Genomic DNA, 23976 nt, shown 5'->3' with positions numbered 1-23976 from the left:
TAAAATGACCATTCTACTTACAAAAGCTATATTGACAACAGCTTTTAATTAAAAAAAAAAAATAAAATTAGTATGAAGTAGAAGGTACTAGCCTCCTAAATCTATGCCACTGCCCAAATAACCCTTCAGTTGAGTCCTGTGAGCAAATCTAGGTCTAAATTTATAAAAACATTTTGCATCATGACCCACAGAGGGACTTTCAGCATCATGGTATTCAAGATTACAAGGCTACTGAAAAGCATGAAACTTCAGGAAGTCTTTTTGCATATATGGCAATAACAGTTTAAGGATCTGTGAAATGAAATTTTCTAATCTAAAGTTGCAGTAACACCTATGTTGAATTCTTTGTGAATGATCTAGTAGCACTTGGAGTCTGAAAAGTGTCTAGTACCTATAGTAATCTTTCAGGAAGTGACTATAACCTTTAAAAATTAATAGACATCATTAATTCGCAGGGCTTGCCTTAATTTTTAAGTGGAGTTGATTGACAACTCTCTGTTAAAAAGTTTTTTTTTTCCAATCTTTTGCCCATCTCAGAATCCATGAGGAATAGATCTATTCTCAAGTCATTACAATGTGTGTCTTTGTTGGATAAATGAGTCTATATGTTTTGGCAAAGGTACATAAACTCCTATACAGCATTTGACAGTACTGTAGTCTGATGACAGACGGGGTTACATGAAAGTGAAAAAAGTCCATTATTAAAGAACAATTTTCTCAAAAGCTTTGCGTGTCTTTCATCTGAAACAGGGTGTAGTTTCTGTCCTTAAGCAGAATAAATGTTGTATGTCATGTGTTAGGGTTTCTCCACCAACAACACCCCTTTAACGTAACAAGAACATAAGAAATCCCCTACTGAGTAAACTCCTGTGGTCTGTCGAGCCCAGAAGTGTCTCGGGCCTATTGGCTCCAGCAGCGGTAAAAGGAGATGCTATGTAAAGACCAAGCATAAGAGGCCTGGCTGCCTTTTGCAGCCCATTCCCTTTGTATTTCTCCAGTATCCTGAGCCAACGTATTAGGGATGGTGGCTAATATATCCCACCTTGTCATTTTAGTACCCACATATAGACCTATGGCCCACAAATCCATCCAACCTCTCTCTGAACGTGCTGACACTGTCTCTACAACCAGGACCTTCTGTTAACAAGCTGCAGAATTGCTCTTGTATATAGAAATACTTTGTTTGTCGTGTTTTTAAATCTCATTAGTCTCATCAAGTATCCCTTGTTCTAGTATTACAAAATTTTGCTAATAGCGGTTCAACATGATCTTGGATATGGGTAGGGCAAAATTTTGTATGGCAACAAAATTGTTATAAATATTCCTTATTCTCTTTTATTTCAAAATGTGTTCTGTTAAAAGGAAGAAAATGAGCCTTCATTGAGCCTACCATAGGACTGGTACTGAACAGTGTTTCATTGTGTCGTCTGCAGTGCTAATAAATCTTTTTCCTCCCTGTTTAACTACTTCAGAAGCCAGAATTTCATTCCAAGACAGTCATGGTAAATATATTTATGTTGCAATTATAGTTAAGGAGTTAAAGTTATGATCACTTTAATTATAGTTTAGCTTCTCTATTGCTCATTTTCCTATTGTGAATCAAGCTTTACAGTAGAAATGTTAGTTTCTAGTTAGAATATAGCATTTAAAAATGCAGAGGCATTTAGAAGGAGAAAATGTTGCTGACAACATATGTAATATATGAATGAAGCAATCAGATGGGGAATGGAAATTACATGACAGCCTTCACGAGGAACAGGAAATTAAAGCTATGGATTCACTGCAGCAGGGAAAGCTCTGCTTTAAGGTAGAGATTATTCCCTTTTTAGACCATGAGGCATCACTGTGGCAATATACCAGCTGTTAGCAAAGCAAATTACTAGTGACCAAGTATTCAGTATATTTGACATTGTGTTTTTAAACAATTTTTACTCTGGAAATGAGAAGATGACCTTGAGCACTTGGTTCTCTTCAAGAACATTGTATAGCCATCTCTGTTATTAATCCTCTGGTTCATTTTTGTTCCAAGAAAAAATAATTGAGTATACCTAAAAATAAAAGATAAGCAGTGAAAATTGTATTTACTTTGTCTTTTGCACTTCTATATATGTATGAAGATTTATATTTTAATTTTGATCACAGATATGGCAGTAATGGTTGTTTCTAACTATAACAAAAAATGTATCTAATTTCAGTCACTTTAACAACAAGCTGTTTTGCCTGACTTTTGGGGATCAAATACATGTGGACCGGACCTTAACAGCTTTACAAATATTTACCGACTTTGCATGTTGCAACAGATACTGCATTTCTGTAGGAGTTCATGACTGTCTGTGAATATGTGTGCTGAAAATTGTAATGTTCTGTTATTACAGCTTCTGCAAACAAGACAAGTTGCCCATTACATTCCAGTCCTGTGTGATCACGAAGGAGTGCCAGGTGTCAGAGTGGTCAGAGTGGACCCCCTGCTCCAAAACCTGCTTTGACATGACAACCCCTAAGGGGAATCGTACAAGATCACGGACCATTAAACAGCTCCCTATCGGCAGTGACAGTGAATGCCCACAATTAGAAGAAACAGAGCAGTGTGTTTCTCAAGGAGATGGTGTGGCACCGTGCATTACGTAAGTTGGTTCATTTCAGTTCTCCTTATACTAAAATGAAGAATTCAAATTAGCGTGCAGGGCTGGTAATGGAATATCAATCAAACTATTACTAAGGAGATAATAGGTTTGATTTTATTTCTTTTTCTCCTCTGTGTTCAGTGCTCTTCTTATTCAGTGCTCTTCTTAAAAGTCTGAAGAAGCAAACAGCTGCTTTATAGTTAAACCATTTCCTCATCTAAATACAGAAAAAGTAACAAATATGTATTTTTTTCATTTTTGAAAGAGAACGTTTATGCATATGCAGGCTCAGTCAAGACATAATAAATTACTTGTCTTAATTTGTCAGTGGTCTTTTCCCTACATAATGTTTCTACCAAAATCATGGTTTTCTGAAGTACTTGTCTGCAGACAAAATTCTGAATACAGGAAAGCGGTGATAAACATCTATTTAGCAGCCAGACTTTTTTAGTGAGACTCCTATTCAGCCCAACAAAGGCAACTGGGTCCCAAATGGAAAGTGGGAGAGACTAACAGTGACAGTAAATAAATTAACCCTGTTTAAAGTTTAGGAGAAATGACAGCAAGCACTTTACAATTCAAGAGATTGCTGTAATCCTTATCAACAAATCAAGATTAATATTAAAGTTCCAGCTGTGCTTTTTCTTTATCAGACTGAGAAGAGGGTCTGGGGAAATGTCATTCGATGCTAAGCATCTTTGACTGCAGTACATATTTTTCATTTAAGAGTTGAAATGTCATCTTTCCCCATCTCCAGCCACCTTAGGAAGCAGTTTGCTTGATTTAGCCTTAAAGTCCTTGTTGGGTAGAGAATTCTGTGGCATTTCTTGTGGTTTGTAATCCTGATTGGGGTTTAACTGGGAGTCACAGATTTTTGCTGTGCATTCACTGATTAGAAGGCTCACAGCTTCTCATCATTCATCAGTACCCAGCAGAGATGCTTCAGTACTGCAGAGCCATCTTCCTCTTGACAGTGAAAAAGAAACTTACTGAAAGGTTTTTCTGAAGTAATAATAAAAAAATACAATTATAGTTTTACCTTGGTATTCAAGAGAAACTTCTGTCTCATATCAAAAAAGAACAGGAGGCTTTCGGTGGTTGTGGCTTTGTCCCTTCTCCTTTTCTGACTCTTCTGTTTCTCAGTGTGCACATTTTTTTGAAATCTTTGCTTTGGTTCATATAAATTGTCTAGTTCTAAACAAATGCTGAGTCACAATATTGACAGCTTATCTGCATATAGAGTTTATGTGTCTGTATGTCAAGTTTTTCTTCCCTCTAATAAAGTATTTATATGTGCAGTATGTTTCAGGAACTGAACAGAAAGGATCTTCCTAAAAAGTAATAATTTCAAATAAGAAATAATAGAGGAAAAGTTTTCACTCACATAAAATATCAGACAACATATCTCTGTGTGCAAGAAATTGCGGGGCTCAGGCCTTTTAGAAAATGAATAAAGCTGTTAAGGTGTTTCAGCTTGTATAATGTAATGCTGTGTAAAATGGCTTCTGAAGACCCAGTTAACAAAATTTGATCCAGGTACGGTTGGCGGACCACAGAGTGGACAGAATGCCGCGTCGATCCTCTACTTAGCCAACAGGACAAGCGGCGAGGAAATCAGACGGCGCTGTGCGGAGGTGGCATTCAAACCCGTGAAATGTACTGTGTGCAAGCTAATGAAAATCTCCTCTCCTATTTAAATACCCTCAAGGAAAAAGAAGGTAAATTTGATTCACTTGCAATTGAATTAGTGTGAAATCAGAGCACTCCAGCATGCCAGGACTCCTTGACAGCCACTGTCTTCTGTCATGAAAGCCTTATCTTGCAGTTTATTATTTTCTAGTTCAGATGAAAATGCTTAATTGCAGTAGCAGAGATTTCATTCTCTATGCTGAAAATATTGGTTCCTAGCTACAAATTGCTATTTCTGAATATCTATTGAAAAATATTGTCTTATGTGAATGATGTTTCTTAGTAAGATAGAGCATGAGAAACTGGGGCAGAAATCCCAGATTCAGTTCCTTCCTTTACTGTAAATTTCCTGTGTGTCCTTCACCTGGGTGATGCACCTTGTGGTTTGATGTGCAGATGGAGTATGTCAATTCTGGCATGTAAGCTCAATATAGAAATATGTAAAAATATGGCTAGATGTCATTCTCAGGGAATTGTTTTTATTTATTTATCTATTTGTCTATTTATTTATTTTTCTTTTCTTGATTTGGTCAAGTTCTTAAATCACTTTCAGGACTTCAAGCCAGTATAATTTTGTGGGTTTTTTTTTTTTCCCTAACTCAGAGGCAGAAGAGATTATTCCTTGGTACTGTTACAGCTTGTACAGCATCTTAAGAAAAGAGACTAGCTTAGGAGACAAAATCTTTAATTCATTTGGTAATATATGTGCTTGAGAACAACACTTGAGTATTTTGTGTTATGTCTACTTCTGCATACTAATGTAGCACTATAGATTTAGAAATTAGTGAATTACACTAAATGCGTTTAGCTTGTTAATTAAATTTTATCCTGTTCTGTAGCTGTTTCATATGAACACGTGGTATTATTAATAAATAAATAAATATAGCCACATATTTCAGGAAAAGCAACATCATTATACAAGTCATGTGTAATACATTTAGACCAGAGCTGACCAAACCGCAGGGTAGTGAGGTTTCTGCTGTGAGTTAAAGGTACTCTCAAACTTGCCATGGAGGTAGAGTTTGTGGGGAATATTAATGCTGACATGCATTTCAGCGTGACTGTTCGGATCAGTAGGATGTGACTTGTGTGCTCCATAGGCCCCACATCTGTATTTATTAAAGAAGCAGCTTTCAAGCCTCTTCATTTAATGCAAATCAGCTTCCGCCCAAGGGCTTTTAGTAAATCGCCTCTGCTGAACAAAGTTTAGATGCCCCTGCCTTGCAGTAAAGGCGTAAAACCTCCCGGCTAAGGAGAGGTAACAATAAAATCAGTGGCAGCTTACTGTTCAGAATGATGATTAGGATTTTGGTAGGCTGTGAAGTCTCGCCGGCTTAGGCAAGTGTGAAATCTGCCCTTATCAGACTGTGACAGGAATACGCGGAGCCCATCAGGAGGTAATCTCTGCAGGCCCCAGAAAGCTGATTAAAATGTAACTACTCTTTGGATGCATAAACATGAGAACAATTTTTCAAGAGCTCAAACTAAGGGTGAAGTGGGTCTTAGTTTAAAAGGGAGCTCTGGGGTGTTTCCGTATTAGGGGGCAGATTTTCAGAAGATGTGCTTCTCCACTCATTCTGCCTCTCTCTTCCCTTCCATCTTGGTGTGGGCAAGAGCTGTTCCCCAGGCCCTCCTAGAAGCAAGGATATCAGTGCCTCTAAAACAATACTATTTGAAAACTATGAGTAATTTAAGGATGGGAAAAAGCCCAGGGAGACACCTACCAGCTGTGGGGAAACACCTTCATTTCAGTGTGGTTTGCTGTTGGCTGTAGTGAATGCTGTCTCACTAAGGCTGCTTGGAAGACCTCCGTTCTCATATACTTACGGTGGTGTTTCCCTGTTATTTCAGAAAGTCAGTCACAGAGCAAGTCGAAGGCTAGTGCTGCACCTCTGCTATCGATCACTTTTGAAATAACAGGTAGGTAAATTAAGGCCTCTCACCTGGCCTTTCAACCAAAAGTGTCCAAAGGAGGCAACATCCCTTTCAGGGAAACTATGTTGGCTGTATGTGTATAATTAACATGTTTATATAACTCTGAAATATTTTAACTGATCTGTGCACTTTCAGTAAATTTCAGATCGCTTTGAAAGCGACAGGCCTAAACTCAAACTAACAAAGTTCATGAGCCAGCCAGGATGCTAGGACAGGTCCCTGCTCAACTCCTGAACCATTTAACAAGTGGCTGATTTTCCTCTTGATTTTGAGCACTGGGAATTGCTTCATTGCGTTCATCACAGCTGTTATTTCCAGTTCCTTTTGTAGATTTAAACACCAAGTTAGGGCTCCAGTAAGAATCTGAACTTTTAATACCTAGCTGAACCAGAATCCCTCATGGCATTTTGGTCTGTACTATCTTCTATCTGAATTCATGAATTTAGTCTTGAGGGAGTATTTGGTGTAGCAATTAGGCAGCTGACAATCAAGATTCCTGGAGGTCCCTGTCATTCTGCCATTTACTTGCCACTGACTTAAATTGTTTCATCTCTGTTCACCTGTTTAACTGGTTTAGTCACAAAGTTTTTCTCAAGGTAAGCCTATGAGGAAGATTGTGTCATCTTTATCCAAGTACCTTTGAAACCGTTGATGCAGAATGAGGATGGGAGGAAAGTTTCTTTATAGGCATAAATTTACTCTACATCTGCAAATGCTGGCTCATTGTCTTGTTAAACAGAGAGGAACTGCTTACAAGCATGGAGTTGTGCAGTTGATTAGAGGATCAGGTCCTGAATTATCTACTGTCTTTTGATGACAGCATCCAGCATTGTAGAGAATGGGGAAGAATATGTATTCTTTCATTGCTGGTCATAATGTGTTTTGGGCTTGGGTTTTTCTTGCTTTTTTGAGCGAGAACACTTTGGTTGAAGAAATTTGCTCCTGCTTCTTGCTGTGAAACTGGTGTGACAAATGACCACAAGGAGGAATATGAAGTTGTGTCTGCTCATACTGATGCAGCCACATACAATTTCACCCTCCTTGACAGCCTGGTTGTTGCTGGGCACTAGTTTCTTGAGGGCTTCTGAAGAAGAACAGGGAGGTTGAGACCTCAGTAAATGTAGCAAATGCTTAAGAAAACAACTGTGTTTTTTCTTTTCAGTTCTTTGTAAAATGCAGACATTCAGGAAGGTGTCTAACAAGGGTATAAAATATATTCAGCTAAAATTTCCTAATATACTAGTTGATTTTGAGGACAGAGCGATATAATCTCATTTTAGTTTTTAGGTCACCACCTCAAACCTGAAATTCATTCAGAACTGAGACTAATGTTTTAGTTAGACTGAAGGAGAAAGAGATGTTATGAAAATGCATTCACTTTTCTTTCCATTTTTGGCCCAAAATTTGGTCAAACTCCACACAGAGCTTGTACTATTACACACAATCTAATCAGCATTTAGCATCACTTCCAAGGAATAAAGAATCTTCATTTCTGCCACAAAAGAGTCTGAAAGAACAGAGGTAAGACAAGGTCTTAAACTGTAAATTTCTGCATCCAGCATAATTTTCTTTGAAAGCATCTTTGCTAAATAATGAACAGCAAAAGATGATCTTATTTATACTTTTTTTGATGCTGAAAGAAATCCAGTCAAATCAACAGGAGCAAGAAGTTCATAAGATACTCAGGCAACGATAAGTTTTCTTATTTTACTGTCATCTCAAAGAAAGAATTCTGAGTAATCCTGGGTGAAATACACTCTGAGTGTTTGATGGTGAAAACACTTTTTAATAATCTGGAATATAATTTGCCTGTCCTGTCCTACTGCTGATTTTTTTTGTTTTGTTTTAAAAGCAATATATAACAGATCTGGTAGCAGACATTTGTACATCACTTATGTTCTAAGAACACCATTTCAAAAATATTTTAGCATATTGAGAAATTTATTGATAGCACTTACCTGTCCCCAAAGCACTTCTTCCTTCCCCTACACTCTGGTGAGTGATGGAAAAGGCAGATATTTTCAGATGGTGTTTTCATGATAAGTTTATTTAACAACATTTGCTGACAAGACCTGGAGTTCTTACTGGTACCTCCAAAAAAAAAAAAAAATAGAAATAGCATTCCTGTTACTTAAGTAACCCTCTTTAAAGCCAAACACAGTCACATTTCCTCATATTTTACAGTTTCAGGACCATCACAAATTTAGCTTGAAGCTAAATGAATTTTTACAGTAGCAGTAATACCTTCTATTAGCATACTCTTAAAAAAAAATCTGGTTGCAATATGGAACATCTGGGATATGAAAATCATCTATTTAAAGCTTCCTGATGATGGGCCTTTGTTATTTTCCTGAGTAACATCCAATGAACTAGTGTGATGGTAAGTGCTTTTACCCTGATGCAGGCTGGAGATGAAGCACAGCATTCCTCAGAACACTTTCTGTGTTCCCTGAAGCAGGGCTGCATCTCAGGGGTGTAATTGACCCTTAATTTCAACTGTCTCACTTGGGTAATTCCCCGATTAAATCAAGGTTAAAAAAGTATGGTTAGCAATTACTTACTCTTTTTCTTTTTATTATTAGGAACTATTCAATACAAATTCAATTACAGGCAAATTATGTTTATATATATCCATGTTTTACACAAGATATGCATATTATGTAGATTATTATGCATGTTAGGTGCGCACGTCAAACTTACTGTAAAATTTAATGTGCTGTCATAAAATTTAATTCTGACATAGCATTATGCAAATGTTGGAATATTTGTTGCTGTATTATTTTGTGTTGAGAGATTGGTGAGCTGGAGGCAGTAAGGTTAAATGACTATCTGCCATCTTCATGCCTTCGTTATGTGGAGCAACATAGTGTAAAACTGTGACAAAGGAGGCAACACTGGAAACCAGAATAGGGTGATGATTTGCCATTTCCTTTTCCCCTTAAGAAGTAGAGAATTGAATGCTTTTTCTGTAACTGGAAAGATCATCTACTTAGAAAGCCTAAATGGAAAGACACACACATATCTACAAATGAGACCATACCTTAACAACCTGATGTTTACTTTTATGATGTATCTGTGGTTAGTGATCTCATTTTTCAGAAGGAAATTTTGTCATATTCTGAACTTCTTTCAGAATATGTTTCACCAGAGAGCTCTTTCCATCAAAATAGACTATTTGTAGTGGTGGCAGAAAATTAATGAGGTAATTTTCCTGTGAAAGAATGCTGAGGGAGTAGGATAAGAGTGTTTTAAGTTAAGGAATTGCATGTTTCTTCAATCAATCAAAATGAATAAATATGGCAGGCTTCACTTTGCCTTATAGCAGTTATTCTCTTAGTGTAATATTTTTTCGAGTCCTATGTTATGAAAGAGAATTAAAATCTTGCTTGTAATGAAATGGTACATTTTGGTTTAGAGTTCTGTGCCTTACTCTGGCACCTATTATAGTTGTCTCATTATTTGTGTAACCTGGGAATTTAAAAGAAAAAAGTATGGAAGGAAACGGGTGATTTTAGCCTGTTCCAGGGCTTATTGATCCTTAAAGTACAGAAGAATCTGCCTTCACATGTGTCTTTATAGATTAATAATTCTTTAATGAAAAAATACCAATTGTCTTTTGCAGAGTTTTAATTATTTTAAATATATTTTACATATATATTTTAATTTATGCAAACCATATATGTATCCAAAACAAAACCTTTCTTGAACTAAAGCAGCTAATGCAAAAATCTTATTGCTGACTGTGCACTTGAAGGTCTTTAGAGTAAAAGAAAAAACAAATTTTCATCCTAATTTTAACTGTGTTTCTGGTTATAGCTTAAAAATAATCTTCTAAATACTAATTAACCAGGCTTTTGAAGTTATAGTATCATATAAGAGCAAAGGGATTTATACAGCTTTTTTTTCAGTTTCTTAAGTGAAGACATACTCAAATAAGACAGCAGGACATCAATTTACATGGAGTGCAATGTGAACAACAATTGTAGTAACATAATCTATTCATTAAATGAAAGGCCTAGGTCCGTGAGGGTGCTCCAATATCTACAGTCTTCCTGACTCCACATAATCGGATTTGGCTCTGTTCATGCAGAGAGTAAACTGACTTCTGTTTCATTTTTTCTAGACAGGCATTTTTCCATCACTTCATCAGATTAAAATGATGATAGCAGCCTTTCAGAATGAAGGGATGTTTTGTCTTCTTAGAGCTGAGGATTGTGACCACTGACACATAAGAAATGTGTTGACTTTGTTTTGACAGCCTCGAGGCCGGTGGACCGTAAGCTGTGTACGGGACCTCTTCCCAGCACCTCCCAGCTGTGCCATATCCCCTGTCCTACAGAGTGTGAGACCTCATCGTGGTCAGCCTGGGGACCATGCACATATGAAAGCTGTGATGACCCTCAGGCCAAGAAGGGTATATAAAAATTCAATGAAGGCTTTTAATGGCAATTATTTTGTATTCCTGAGTCATTAGGCACCTCTGGCTACACAGGCATACTAAATTTTGTACCAAACTCTGAGCATCCAAAAAAACCTCATTGAATTAGGACTATATTTATCATAATTGGTTCATCAAATCTGGGAAATACGTAGGCTGTTTAGTAGATTTTCAAGGTCAATTTGGATTGTTACAGGCCAATTCCGGTTTCAAACCTTCCTCTTAAACTGGAAGGGATACTGTTTTTATATATGTATATATGGCACTTTCTTCAAAGGAGGACAGAAACAGCCTTTGAGATGCATAGAGTTCAAGTAATTCAAAGCTTTACAGTTCAGTAATAGCTTAAGAATTTAGCAGTCGGCATTAAAACATGGTCTGGCAAAGAGCTGGGACCATTTACAGTTGATGTGTTACACTGTTTTACTGACGACATATGTGCTGGTTTCAATTTTCACATTTTACAGTTTATTCCTATGCAGAACAGATTGCAGTAACCTGACATAAAAATAAGAAGGCATGAAATAGGAAAACAAGAATACAGTGACAGGGACCTCATGTAAGAAGTCAGCAGGTTTCTGGCTGTGAATGAGAAAAAGTGGCCTGGTCATTGCTGCAACATGATTATCTGACAAAAGCTGAGAACACAGGCTTGGTTCCTTGATCGAAAACACTCATAAGAAAGGGCAGCCGCATATGTCCAGAGGAGGAAACTGTAATTACCACGTTGGCTTAGCTGCTTCTTCCTGGTATACTGCTCACTACATTTCAGTGTGGGCAGCAGTAATGCAAGTTTTACAATGATGTCTCACAGTAATGTGACCCAGCCTTGAATCAATTCAAGAAGGAAAAAGCAGTTCAGTCTGTAAGCCTATTGGATTAGGTCTCCTCTGAATACAGCTGTCAAGTAGTCTGCTATTTCTGTTGCTGTTCCATCACTGAAAGTTCTGCTACATTTTCAGGGTAATGTCTAGGTTTGTGAGACTGATTTGGATGCCTGCCTAATGTAGTTTACACAAGTCCTTTATTCCTGCACACATGAGCTGGGATCTTTTCTCAGCTGCTAATGTTTTCATCTAACCTGAACATTCTTATATTTCATAATTGCATTGACAGTTTGTCTGAGACGTTGTTGTACAGACACTCCCAGTTTTAGCAGTAAGTCTCTACATATTTCAGCAGTAGCCCTTTACTGTGGATCGTTTGACTTCTTTGTTGCAGTAGACACTGAAGTTCCATCTTTTTGTAGTTATATCAGCCTTTTGTGGCAGGCTCTGTAAATCATTTGGACATAATTTGGCTGACCTCTTCAATTTAGAAAAAAATCAATTAAAGGTACACGGAAATATATTTTTAAAGTTATATTTATTGTAATTGAATTAAGAGGCATGTCTTCAAACAAAGAATCAATTCTTGCACATACGTGTTTGAAAAGTCACTCCTGTTTAGTTTGTGCCCTGGTAGAAATTAGAGAGTTATATGTAGTATTTTATAAAAATACCTGTTTATTACTAACCTGTCTGAATATTGCAATAAAACAAAAAAGACTGTGAAGAGATGTTAAAAGAAACAAACCCTTGCCAAAGTTAAAACATTCTGGTTAGGTATATCAGAAACTATAGAAAATCATTACATGAGAAACTATTTCCTGAATCCATTCAGTTTGGTTGTTCTGACTAAAGATTTCGTCTGGATTTCTCAACATGCCATCCTGAAAGTGAGAGAGAGGGTTTCTCTTAGAGGCAGACAACCTGGCAGATGACACACTATATAAAGGCCCATCAGTTTCTTTGATCCAAAATGAACTTAGGTAGTCTTAAGGAAATTTATAAATGTTTGCAAGGGAATATTGTGATGTTAATTACTGAAAATTTGTTCTAGGACTTATTTGGTTTATCCCTGTGGCCTGGCCTTTTCTGGCAATGTAGGGGTGGGGTTGGTGGTTTTTATTTGTTGTTTTTTTTGGGGGGGGGAGGGGGTGTTTATAAACTGATTTCACTTGATAATCCCTCCCTGTTGGAAGATCCCTGAGAAGAAAGCAAACAACATATTTGAAAAATTGCAACCCAGTGATCTAGTCAAGAGCTGTTAGATAAGATGGATCCACAAGAGTGATGCACAGGAAATGACTCCTGCCTCCCTCCTGGAGTACCTATGACTAGGATAAACAGGGGTTTTAAGGCAAAGCTTACTGAATAAGCTCAAAACTTCTGATGCTTTTGTTAAGTTTTACCTCTCTTCTTTAATGAGGAGTTCTACCCAGCTGTCTAAAATGCAGTGTTGTACTGTTTGTGTTATCTTTTACACAGAAGAGAAACAGAACTGTTCACTCAGGTGTAGCTAGATAAAAATCTCTTCTATGCATTTTAGAACTGATTTATTCTGCCCTTTGTATTTTCATGGACATTTCAGGCTTTAAACTAAGGAAACGGCGCATCACCAATGAGCCTACAGGAGGAACGGGAAACTGCCCTCACCTGCTGGAAGCCATCCCTTGTGAAGAGCCCTCCTGCTATGACTGGAGGATCGTGGGGCTGGAGGAGTGCATTCCCGACAATGAGAAGCCATGTGGCCCTGGTACGCAGGTTCCTGTCGTCGTCTGCGTCAACAGTGATGGTAAGATGCTTCTTCCCACAGTTCACACTGAGTAGAGTAAAGATGCTAAAGTATAGTCCAAAAGGCTAGCAGTCTTTATGTTTCTCAGTCCTTAAGACCAAGCTGTCTGGAGCTGTCTAGAGAGGTTGTATTTTAGTACTGATTAGGAAAGATAGGCGCTCTAGTTGCTCTAGGATCAAGCTCCTTCAACCACACACCACAGGTTTTCAAAGGTTCCTAAAGAGACCTTGAGAAAAGTAAATAGAAAACAGCTGTTGTTTTTCAGTAGGTCAGACTCAAGCCTGCAGTGCCTTGACTGAATTCCCTGATGTAATCCCACTAACAAAGCTGATCCTCTGAGTCCAGAACCAAATAAAGTGTGACTACAGTAAGACACATTGCAGTAAGTATAGCTGGGAGAAAAATAATAATGTGTTTATTAAAAAGCATGGTATGATGTGCATTGTGGAGCTGGTTTGACAGTCCAAGCTGTCTTGCTTCTTCAAAAGGTCAAAAAAACCCACAAACCATTATTCAATTATCCCGTGAGAGAAAACAGATTTTGCATGACATAGTCATAAAAGCCAATTTTGAAAGCTGATTACAAAATACTTTAATCTACAATGATTCATGAATTACTGTTGCGAGAATATTCCTTATTCATTACTAATATTAGCAGCATATAAATTGAAATAATTGTACTGACTACAGTGTAGTTATGCTAAGAGACTTCTAACACCCTACAGAGGATTAAGTAAGAGGACACTATGATGTGTTTATACAGCTGCCCAAAATATTTTGTAATTAAATTGATCAGAAGTAATAAGAACTGATTATAGCGAAATTTAAATCTAGAGCTTTCATGCTGAAGAATTTGGGTCATAATTGAGTTTTGGGGCTCAAATTCAAAACTTTAGTTAGAGTGTAGTTTTATTTTTCTGCATACATGTAAGAAAACTGGTAACCATTTTTATAGCTCAGAAGGAGATTAGCCTAGAATTACAATATTGAATCTACCACATATTATTTCCCTATCTCAAAAAATTTCCCTTCACTGTGTAATAACTTATTTGCAACAATACTGAAACTCTCAGAAATTTTGTCTGTATACATTTTTAGATGAAAAATTATCTTTTCCTCATAAATGAAAGTGTTTCCTAAATAGTTCTGTATTTTTCTCTCTTTTTTTTTTTTTTTTGGTAATAGAAAAAAAATCTGTAAAACAAAAAGTGTGGGTTTTAGCCTTACTAGATTTTGGCTAGTGTGGCTTACCTTTGTTTTTGAGGAGTGGTATTTGCTCTCATGTCAACTTATTCCTTACTAAACTGTATTATAGACATTTATATTAACTACAATTTATTGTAACCCTAATACATTTGGAGTATGCTATTGAGTTGTCTTTTATGTATATGGTATTTTTTATTTTTCTGTTTCAAACTCACAGGATTAGCACTTTGCACTGCATGAGCTTTGGTGTTGGCCAAATTTCACTTGATTAACTTTTTTAACTCCCAGTATTAATCTTTGTCTTTCTGAATTACATGTCATTATATGTTGCTGTAATTATACGGCAATATACGTTGCCTTCATCAGCAATTTGTCCCAGAAGGAGTGAGAAGTCAGGCTTCAGCCGTGTGCCTTTCAGTCTTGAAGACTGAAGAGGTGTGGGTGCAGCTTCAAAGAAAGGAGGAAACAAATTGCAATTATGGTCTGTTTTGCAAAGATCTAGTCACCCACAAAGATATGTGTTCAATATATTTTGAGAGAATGCAAAAGCTACAGAGAGCAATGTAATGGATTGCCTTGGCTCTTCCTTTAAATCCCTTCCTTCCCTTAATAAACAGTCTTCTGTGATTGTCACCAGTAATGTCAAATGGCTTTTGCTTAGGTCTCTCCTGAGAAAGATTAGCGTGATACAGTAGAAGCAAATGAAGTGTGAGGTAAGGACCCACCAGCCTCAGCAGTCTCTCCCTCTGTGCTAACTCTCTCAGGCATCTTACTTTGCCTCCCACAGCACCAACCCACTGAAGGTCCTGTAGGCAACTCTTAAATTCTCTAAACACAGACAGCCACCTCTTCCCAAGTAGCTCCTGTCTATTACTCTGGCCTCCTAGCCTGGCACAGGATACCTCTGGTACCCTACTTCACCAAACACTTGTTGTGGACACCCAGATTCTGCTCTGCAAAATGTAGGAGAGCAGCACTTTGCAATCAGGCAGGTTTTGCATCAAGCCTCACAGCTGCAAGGTAGTTTCCAGTAAAATAAGTTTGGAGAATTCTACTCTTCCGTTGTCTAAACATCATGGTTTAAATTAATCATCATATGAAATCTATGATATTCAATATTATTTGAGCCCTTCTTGGACAGGACTACATTGTCAGTTAAAGACTATGGTTCAATTAACAGGACATGTAATTTGTATAATAATCATGCATTGCTATAATTTTGATCTAAAGGGGAATTTTATTCAATTTTACAGGTAAAAATGACTGTGAAGGGAAACAGTGTGTTGAAAGCATTAATTACAGCCTAAGTTTGCTCTGTTACTTAAACGGAACTAATCTTTGCTTAACAATACTTTCAGATTTATTTTTTGTTGTTGTTGTTCAGATGAATTAATTAGCCAATCTTAAATCAGTGCCTGGATAGGAGAGATTGGATCCAAGGGACTTAACTGTATTAAAACAAAAGTGTATTTTCCCCTTGGCTTCTGCTTTATAAAATGAAAAGGGCTGGTGTTGTAATTTTCAGAATAAGCATTGTACTGTAAATATACTGCTTTAACATGAGATAACCCCAACACTGATGAATATCTTCTCTTTCTGTGGACTGTTGTATCATTCTATATGTTTAAAGCGTAATTAGTTGGGATAACATGTCTTGAACTGGGTGTTTTACTTCACAATTAGAATCAAGTAGCAGTTTGTGAGATTGTTTTGTATAATTGGATTGAGCTTCTCTCTTCAATTTGGTGTAAAGATAAGAGTCATTACAGCCTTTGAGACAATAGCAAACAATAGATTATCCTCCTGTGTTGTTGCTGGAAGCCTATGATTGTCATTCTCTTTCCACAGCGGATTGCAGTAATCAGAATTTTCATTCAGGCTGAAAAAAATATGACAATCAGTACCCCAGGTTGTCATTGCAGAGACTGTAATGAATTTTGATGTATTTTATTATATAAATTGAACTTCAGCCTTTTACTGTGGAAAGAACCTTTTCAGAATAAATATTCTTAGTCAGCCTTCCAGGAAATTTTACAAAGAAGGTTCTTTAGGCAAAAAAACCCTCCTTTCAGTTATGGAAACTCCAAGATTGGACAGAAGCTGATCAGAATTCCTCCATCATATACATCATTTTCGTAATTACAGTTGTGTGGCTAACGTTCCATGCTACCGATTAACTTTTGCTAATGTATCATGGTTTAACCGGGTGGGCAGCTAAACACCATGCAACCGCTCGCTCACTCCCCCCACCCCCAGTGGGATGCAGGGGGAGAATCGGGGGGGGGGAAATAATCTGTGGGTTGAGATAAAGACAGTTTAATAGCACATAAATGGAAGGGAAAATAACAATAACCATAATAATAATAGAATTAGAATATAGAAAATGTGATGCACAGTATAATTGCTCACCAGCTGCTGACCAATGCCCAGCCCGTTCCTGAGCAGTGGCCCCCAGCCAGCTTTTGCCCTAGTTTATATACTGAGTATGATGTCATATGGTATGGAATATCCCTTTGGCCAATTTGGGTCACCTGTCCCAGCTGCGTCTCCTCCCATCTTCTTGTGCCACTCAGCCTCCTTGCTGGTGGGGTGGGGTGAGAAGGAGAAAAGTCCCTGATTTAGTGTAAACGCTGCTTAGCAACAGCTAAAACATCAGTTTACAAAATTACCAGTTAACAAAATTATTCTCTTCCTAAATCTAAAACATAGCACTGTACCAGCCACTAGGAAGAAAAATAACTATCGCAGCTGAAACCAGGACATAATGATAAATTACTTTTTTAAAAATAAATTGTAATTCATCTGAGTTTTTTATAATTATATATGTAATATATATAAGACATACTTGCATGCATGCATACACACAGGTATGTGCATATTATCTATTATTAATTTCTTTAATGCAGGTCAGAAGAGTGATTTTACAACAGATGAATTTGCTCTATTGCTCTATAGCTACGTCAATCTACGAAGAATACAATTTCAAAAATATTTTGGTATTATTTAAAGACAATCTATAGTAGGAAAGCTGGCCACTTCTCCACTGTGTAACACAGGGGTCCTCAAACTACGGCCCACGGGCCGGATACGGCCCCCCAGTATCTCAGTCTCAGTCCTCAGTCCGGCCCCCGGTATCTACAGAACGCCCCCCCCTGCCTCCACCGCCGGGGGTTGGGGGGGGAAACCAAGCAGCCGCAGATGACTGCCTGCCACTGCATCCGTACGCTGGCCCCCTGGTTAAAAAGTTTGAGGACCCCTGGTGTAACAGATGCATTAGTGCTATTCATATGTGAATAGGGCAAAATAATTTCTGACATAAAAATCTGCAATATTAACTACTGCTGAAAATGCCTACTAAATGCTGGTTCGTTCCTTATGAGTTTTTAGGCTTTTATCTTTGTGCTGAGCTCTGTAGCACAGGTACTAGCAGTGGCTGTGGTTACAGTAGTGTGCTTCTGATCCTCAGATGATAGGCTGAAATTACTTGCTCATTTCGTAGGAACATGTAAATAATAAATTGGCTTACAGCCTTTATAATACACTAGGCTTTGTACCACTTTATGTGTTACTTTGGATAAAACAGATCTCACTTTTGAAGGGCAAATGTCTTCCGGACCTTGTTGAAGCTCACTAATTGTTGTGTTACAGTTAGCTCCACAGGGGAAAGGAATGGACTTATTGCCATCTCCTGCCTCACAGCTGTGAGAGATGACTAGCCTTAGAAGAGGGAGCCATGGCAACAGCATGGCTCTTCGTGTATATGCAAATTCCTGCAACTCTTTGAAGTAGCGAAATTGTTCCTGAAGTTGTCTAGGCAGAGATGTGTGCTGATGTGGCTGAGTGCTACAAGTTCTCTTCTGGCACCTGGATGAACGCGGGCGACATGGGTCTGGTCTTCCTGGGACTGGAGCGCAAATTCAAACTGCCGGTGACATCAGTATATTCAGATGTAGATGGGGGTGTACCCTGTTTGCAGTATTGGGGGACAAAACAATGGTGCTGGTAGTTAATTAAAAGATACAGAAGGTACACGAGTCTGCTTTATTAAGACACTCAGATGCAAACATTTCAAACCGATTAGTTTAGCTACTTTGTAGAGAGTGGCTCAAACATTGTACTGTCCAAAATGGAACAATGTACATTTCCTTACCTGTTTTTATTCTCAGCTGGTATGACTGTCTGAAGACACCATGATTCAGCTATGTGACAATCCTATAGGATTTAATTCTTTTACTGTTTTTCTCTAGACTTAGAAATATTAATTCAGAAATATTTCTTGTATTCTTTTTATTGAATTTTGCTTTGTAGAACAGCTTGTAAGACTTCTTCATGTAGTTTACATTTCCTTCTATAGTTTCCTGATCAACATCTGTATTTTGTTTCTTAATTTTTAGCTTGTAGCTTTGCATCTTCTTACAATAGGCATCTAATTAAATATATAGAATAAACATCAGGAAAACCAGTTTGGCTGGTTTAAAAATTGCTTATTTTGCGTATCTATGGTTTGATTCAAATATATGCTAAATAAGGAGCTGCTGGTCTTGTCTTCATTAATTTTCATAATGGGAAACATTAAGAGAATCAATGGAAGCTTTACAGGTGTGCCCAGGTATAGAGAGTCTACTTCTGTCCTTTCTATTGTGTGGCTATATGCATTGAATGAAGAAACCATCAGACTGGTTGGATTTTATAATGATTATTTTAAAAGAAAATACTTTGTGTTACTTTATGACTTTAATGACTTAAAAGAATGAAGAACCAGATTTTTATTTGAATTACATTGATTTATCGAGTCAATCCTGTAAGAGAACCTGGATCAAAATCTGGCCAATGCTCAGCAGTCAATTAGTAGAAAAATACAGTAGCTAATGACAGTTTCTTTCAGCGCGTACTGCCTTATGCTTACAGGAACTTTGTTATATAGGCATTAGTCATCGTTTCCCAATATTAATTTTCTAGCTAACATCATTACAGAATTGATTTGAACTGTTCTTTTCTGCCTGACAGCTTTTTGGCTGACCATCTCAGGGATTTAAATCGAATGTAAGATACATACTTTGTTCTTCACTGTAAACACATAGGATATGAAATTTATAACTTGGTCCTTTCTTTAATTAGTCTGGTTACATAAAAAATATTGAATATGTTTACTGGATGTTTGTTATATGTAAAAACTGAGGGTAAAATACGGTCAGTTTAAAGGACCTTGAAACTGATACTCTCAGGCCATTATGTTTCAGAGCACTGGATTTTTAAGGCATTTCTTTTTAACAAGATTTATTTAATTTAGTATAAAAGAATGTAAGAAAAAATTAGTGCACACTACTGCTTAAACTTGCATTTCCGTTCTCAGGAAGTTTGATAATTGGTAATTCTTTTGTTAATAAAAACTCACATTTAATACGTCACACCAATTCCTTTTTGTCTCTTCTTGCTATTAGGAAAGTGTACATATCCCTATCAAGTTCCATGTAAGAATGGGTGCTTTTAGTGTTTGTATAACATGAAGAGATTTCATTATATGGCATGACTTAAATACATCACTTGCTTTGTTGATGTCTTTAATAGTTGGCCTGGAATGTGATGCAATGATTTCAATTAAAGGGATAAGAAAAACAAAACAAAAGTTTCATCTACATAGTGCAATAAGCAATTATCACTTAGGACAGTGCAGTAGACCCTTGTTTCCAATGTATTGTATATTTTTGAAGGCAGAGTTGCACTTGGTATGTACAATGCCTACAGAGACATTATTGTTCATAAAGAATATAATTAAGTTAAAAATAAGTGGGCCAACTTTACCAACATCTTTTTCTTGTGTCATAGATCAGAATTTGACTGGCTAGTCAGATGAGTTTGCTGAGTTTTGGCAGGTTTACTTCTCAAATGTACTATAACACCTTTGCAGAGAAGTTGTACTGGTGTACTTAAAATTTATTAGACATCTAGGAGTAGAAGTTGCCTTAAGTGGGAAACACACATATTTTTAAAATATAACACAAATAGTGCAATTATGTATTTCATATGATGCATGCTCCTAGTAACCTGCTTTTTTTTTATTTTGATGGCAGAACCAGATGAAAAAGTAGGATACTGCAAGAACTGCTTGTAATAGCAGAAGGTAAATTAAGAGAGGAGATTTTGATGCATAATTTTTGATTTACATAGCAGCCTGCAAAGCAGGAACCCACCAAGCCTCATCATAGTAAGAATACAGAGAAAGATAATTGTAGATCCATTTCAAAACAATTGTTTTTTTTTTAGGAAGGTCAGTTTAATGTTTTACATGTTACTTCAAATTACAGTTATGAAACAAGAAGAAAAAGGGGGTTATGGACTTACGAATTGATTATAAAACTGGATTTACAGACCCAGTATTGAACTTCTTTGGGTTTGGATTTTTGTGTCATGTGTTAACTCCCTAGAACAGACTCAGAAAATACTTTAAATATTTTTGCAAAACATGCTCAGAAGAGATAATGTTACATTTAATAATGTTATATAGAATGATAATGTTACATAGTTATAAATTAAGTACTACTTTCTTGGAAGACTATATTACACAGTACTAATCAATCTTTATGATAAAATATTCTAAGACAGTATTCTCTCATTAAATGGGAGTTAGTTTTCTGTCTGAGAGAAAAAGGTTGCACACACCTCTATATTTTCTGACAACCTGCATGCTAATGGTAATTTTTATTAATAAATGTTATCAAACTTCTATGCTATAAAACTAGTGTGTTGATAAATGGTGACAATTAAAACGTCTTCATTAGCTAGTCATGCTGAGCCAGAATGGATACGAATTTTATGCTCAGTACTTCTAGCCTTAAGCAGCTTATTGTCTGACCTTTCCTTCAGATCATGATTTGTGTTGAGTACTGATTAATGTAAAATCACTCTTATCTGCCAAGAAATATTTGATTTCACAAGATAACTGTTTCAGTGGCAATTTAAAGAGCCTTAAAATAATCTTAGTTATTTTGCAATTCTTGTAATTCCTGTGCACTGCACAAGCACCATCTCCACTAAATATTTAAGAAACTTCAAACTAAGAGTAAGACATACTCAGCCACACTGATTACTCCAAATGAGAGCAAACAATTGAGGATCCTAGTCTCTCCAGCGTTCCCAGTAATCTGTTCCAGATTTTGGGGTCCAGGTGGCTTTTGGCAGAGTTTCAGCTATGCAGAGTCACAGATCTGTTGCAGAGGGAAAGGAATAGATTTGTATCTGGGATTGGAAGAGGGAAGACAAGAGGGAGAAACTGGTACTGACCAAGGAATGAGTTTAAGAGCTGGGAAAAGGTAGGATTTGACCCTAGATTCCTGCAGGACAGTTTACTGAAAGCAAGTAAGGAACTCAAAGTTATAAAATGTCTTTACGTGGTGCAGGGATTAGGAATGAATTTGGCAAGGGATTCAGTCTGGTGTCGGTCAGCCCAAGGGAGGATTTGACAGGCAGCTGGAGAGAACTTGGCAGGGCCAGGTGAAAGGGACAAGGAGGTGACAGACTGGGATTAGTGTCTGGAGAAAACAAGGCTGGATAAGCCAGAGAAGGGGAAGAGTGAAGGAAATTAACCACTTCTAGATCTGGAATGCAGCACATTATAGTCTGCTTCTGCTTTTGTCCCGTGAGACCACCTGGCAGAGCAGTAAGTGTCCAGAGTCAGTGTAATACCCATGGCAGAAGTACTATTTGTCATTTGGCTTCTTTTAAACTAGAAAATTGGAAACAAATATTATGTCAAATTAAGTATTTTAGGATGTAAAGCCAAGTCCTCACATATTAGGAAGTTAAGGTTGTTTGTCTGGTCCTTATGTGAATGTATCAGATGGAAGTGTTTAATTATTTAATTGTGCCTACATGACATTTTCCCCACAGAACCTGCTACTTATTTATGAAATGGATATATCTCCTTTGGGCATTAAGTGGGCATTTTGTAGTAATGAATGCTTTGTCTTTGAGATAACTAGCCTTAGTTGTCTCATTCTTCAGGGTTTAATTTTGCTCTGCTTTTGTGCAGCATCAGCAATATAAAAATAATACTGACCTGTCACATCTTGAGTGTTCTGAAAATAAATGTATTGTTGGGCATCTGGTAGCCATGACAGAAAGATCTTAGAAAAATTACCAATTCTGTTTTAATAACACGTTTAATTAATATGTGGTAAATAAAACATAGGCTCATGCCTTGAACAAAGAGAATAAAACTAAAAATATCAAATAGCTACTCGTTAAGGAGTTTCCAGTCTGTGAACTGAAGGAGGAAGGGACCCAGTGGAAAAATAACAAGCGTGTGATTATAGTTTAAAAAACCCCATCATACAAAGGCAGCTTTAAGTCTGGCATTTACTGCTGTTTGGTTTCTTGACGTAATTTTGGGGTTAATTTATGGGTTAGTTAATGTAAATTTTGCCTTAGGGATTATTAGATGTTTCATTTTAATTTTACTGATTTTACTGATGCTTTATTGGTACTGATATATTTTACAAATAGCAAATTGTTACATTATTTTTTTTCTAGAGAAAAGATATGAAGTAGAAACTACATGAAACCTCTTGTTCTGAATGTCTCAGAAGGTTTTGGCTTTTTGGGGATTTTTGGGGGGGGGGGGGTTGTGTGTGTGTGTGTTTGGGTTTTTTTTAAGAGGGGAAAAACAAGAAGAACGCTAGTTAGAAGTGTCTTAAATCTTGTGGGGGGCTTCGAGAAAACCAGTGATGTCCTTCTAACAGGGGAAGGAGGCCTTATTTCCAGGGTACAGCTGATTTCTCTGAGTAGGTGCAAATCTGCAATGAAATATGTCAGATTTTTATGACTTTAGGATGTGAGCTTGTCTAACTTATTAACAAAGCTGAAAAGTTATAATGTCCGTATACTGGCAGATGTGTTCCTGCTACTTTTAGTTTTGTTGTGTGACAGTGTTGTTATATTCCATTGATTTAGCATAGGTTTTAAAGGTGTAGTGGTACTTACCTCTGGTTGCTTTCCTGAGAGCTCTTTCTCTGAATCCATCTACTGAGAGGCCAGGAGAAAGGAAAAGTCAAAGCGTTAGTTTTAGTCTTCTAGAGAGGAATCAGTTAAGAAAATTTCCAAAAGAGAAGATTAATTCAGTCTGAGCTCCCTAAAGGCATGCTGTGCCTTCCACTTGTAATGATGAGAAGATATTCATTGCAAGATGGATAAAAAGATGTTCTCCAAAGACTGCATTTTATCTGCCAGTAGTAGGACATGGACAGAAGCATCCATGAAATTAATTATAAAACCCTTTCTCAGAAATATGTAAACATGACAGTGGCAGTGATCTCTTTTCTTTTACACCTCTTGGGTCCTGTGTTTTAACTGTGATTGAATTGAGCTGTCAGATTACATATAGAGTGACAACTCTTTGCTAGCTGTAGCTGGATGAATAATGCAAAGAAAATGTTTGCAATCATCTTCTACTATATAAAATAATTTCTCTTG

General features: G+C 37.1%; 1 protein-coding gene across 1 annotated transcript in view; it reads left to right on the top strand.

Annotated features, from left to right (window-relative positions):
• Window positions 1-23976, top strand: part of THSD7A (thrombospondin type 1 domain containing 7A) — a 286749-nt gene that overhangs the window by 175260 nt on the left and 87513 nt on the right. The window contains exons 5-8 of the mRNA XM_055707715.1: window positions 2376-2624; window positions 4161-4342; window positions 10507-10662; window positions 13099-13302. Of these exons, the coding sequence (XP_055563690.1) occupies window positions 2376-2624; window positions 4161-4342; window positions 10507-10662; window positions 13099-13302 (791 nt within the window). The remainder of the gene's footprint in view (window positions 1-2375; window positions 2625-4160; window positions 4343-10506; window positions 10663-13098; window positions 13303-23976) is intronic.

Source organism: Falco cherrug, chromosome 4, assembly GCF_023634085.1.
Source record: "Falco cherrug isolate bFalChe1 chromosome 4, bFalChe1.pri, whole genome shotgun sequence".
Taxonomy (NCBI): domain Eukaryota; kingdom Metazoa; phylum Chordata; class Aves; order Falconiformes; family Falconidae; genus Falco; species Falco cherrug.
The sequence above is the reverse complement of the archived record's forward strand: the minus strand, read 5'-3'. Positions and strand labels throughout refer to the sequence as shown.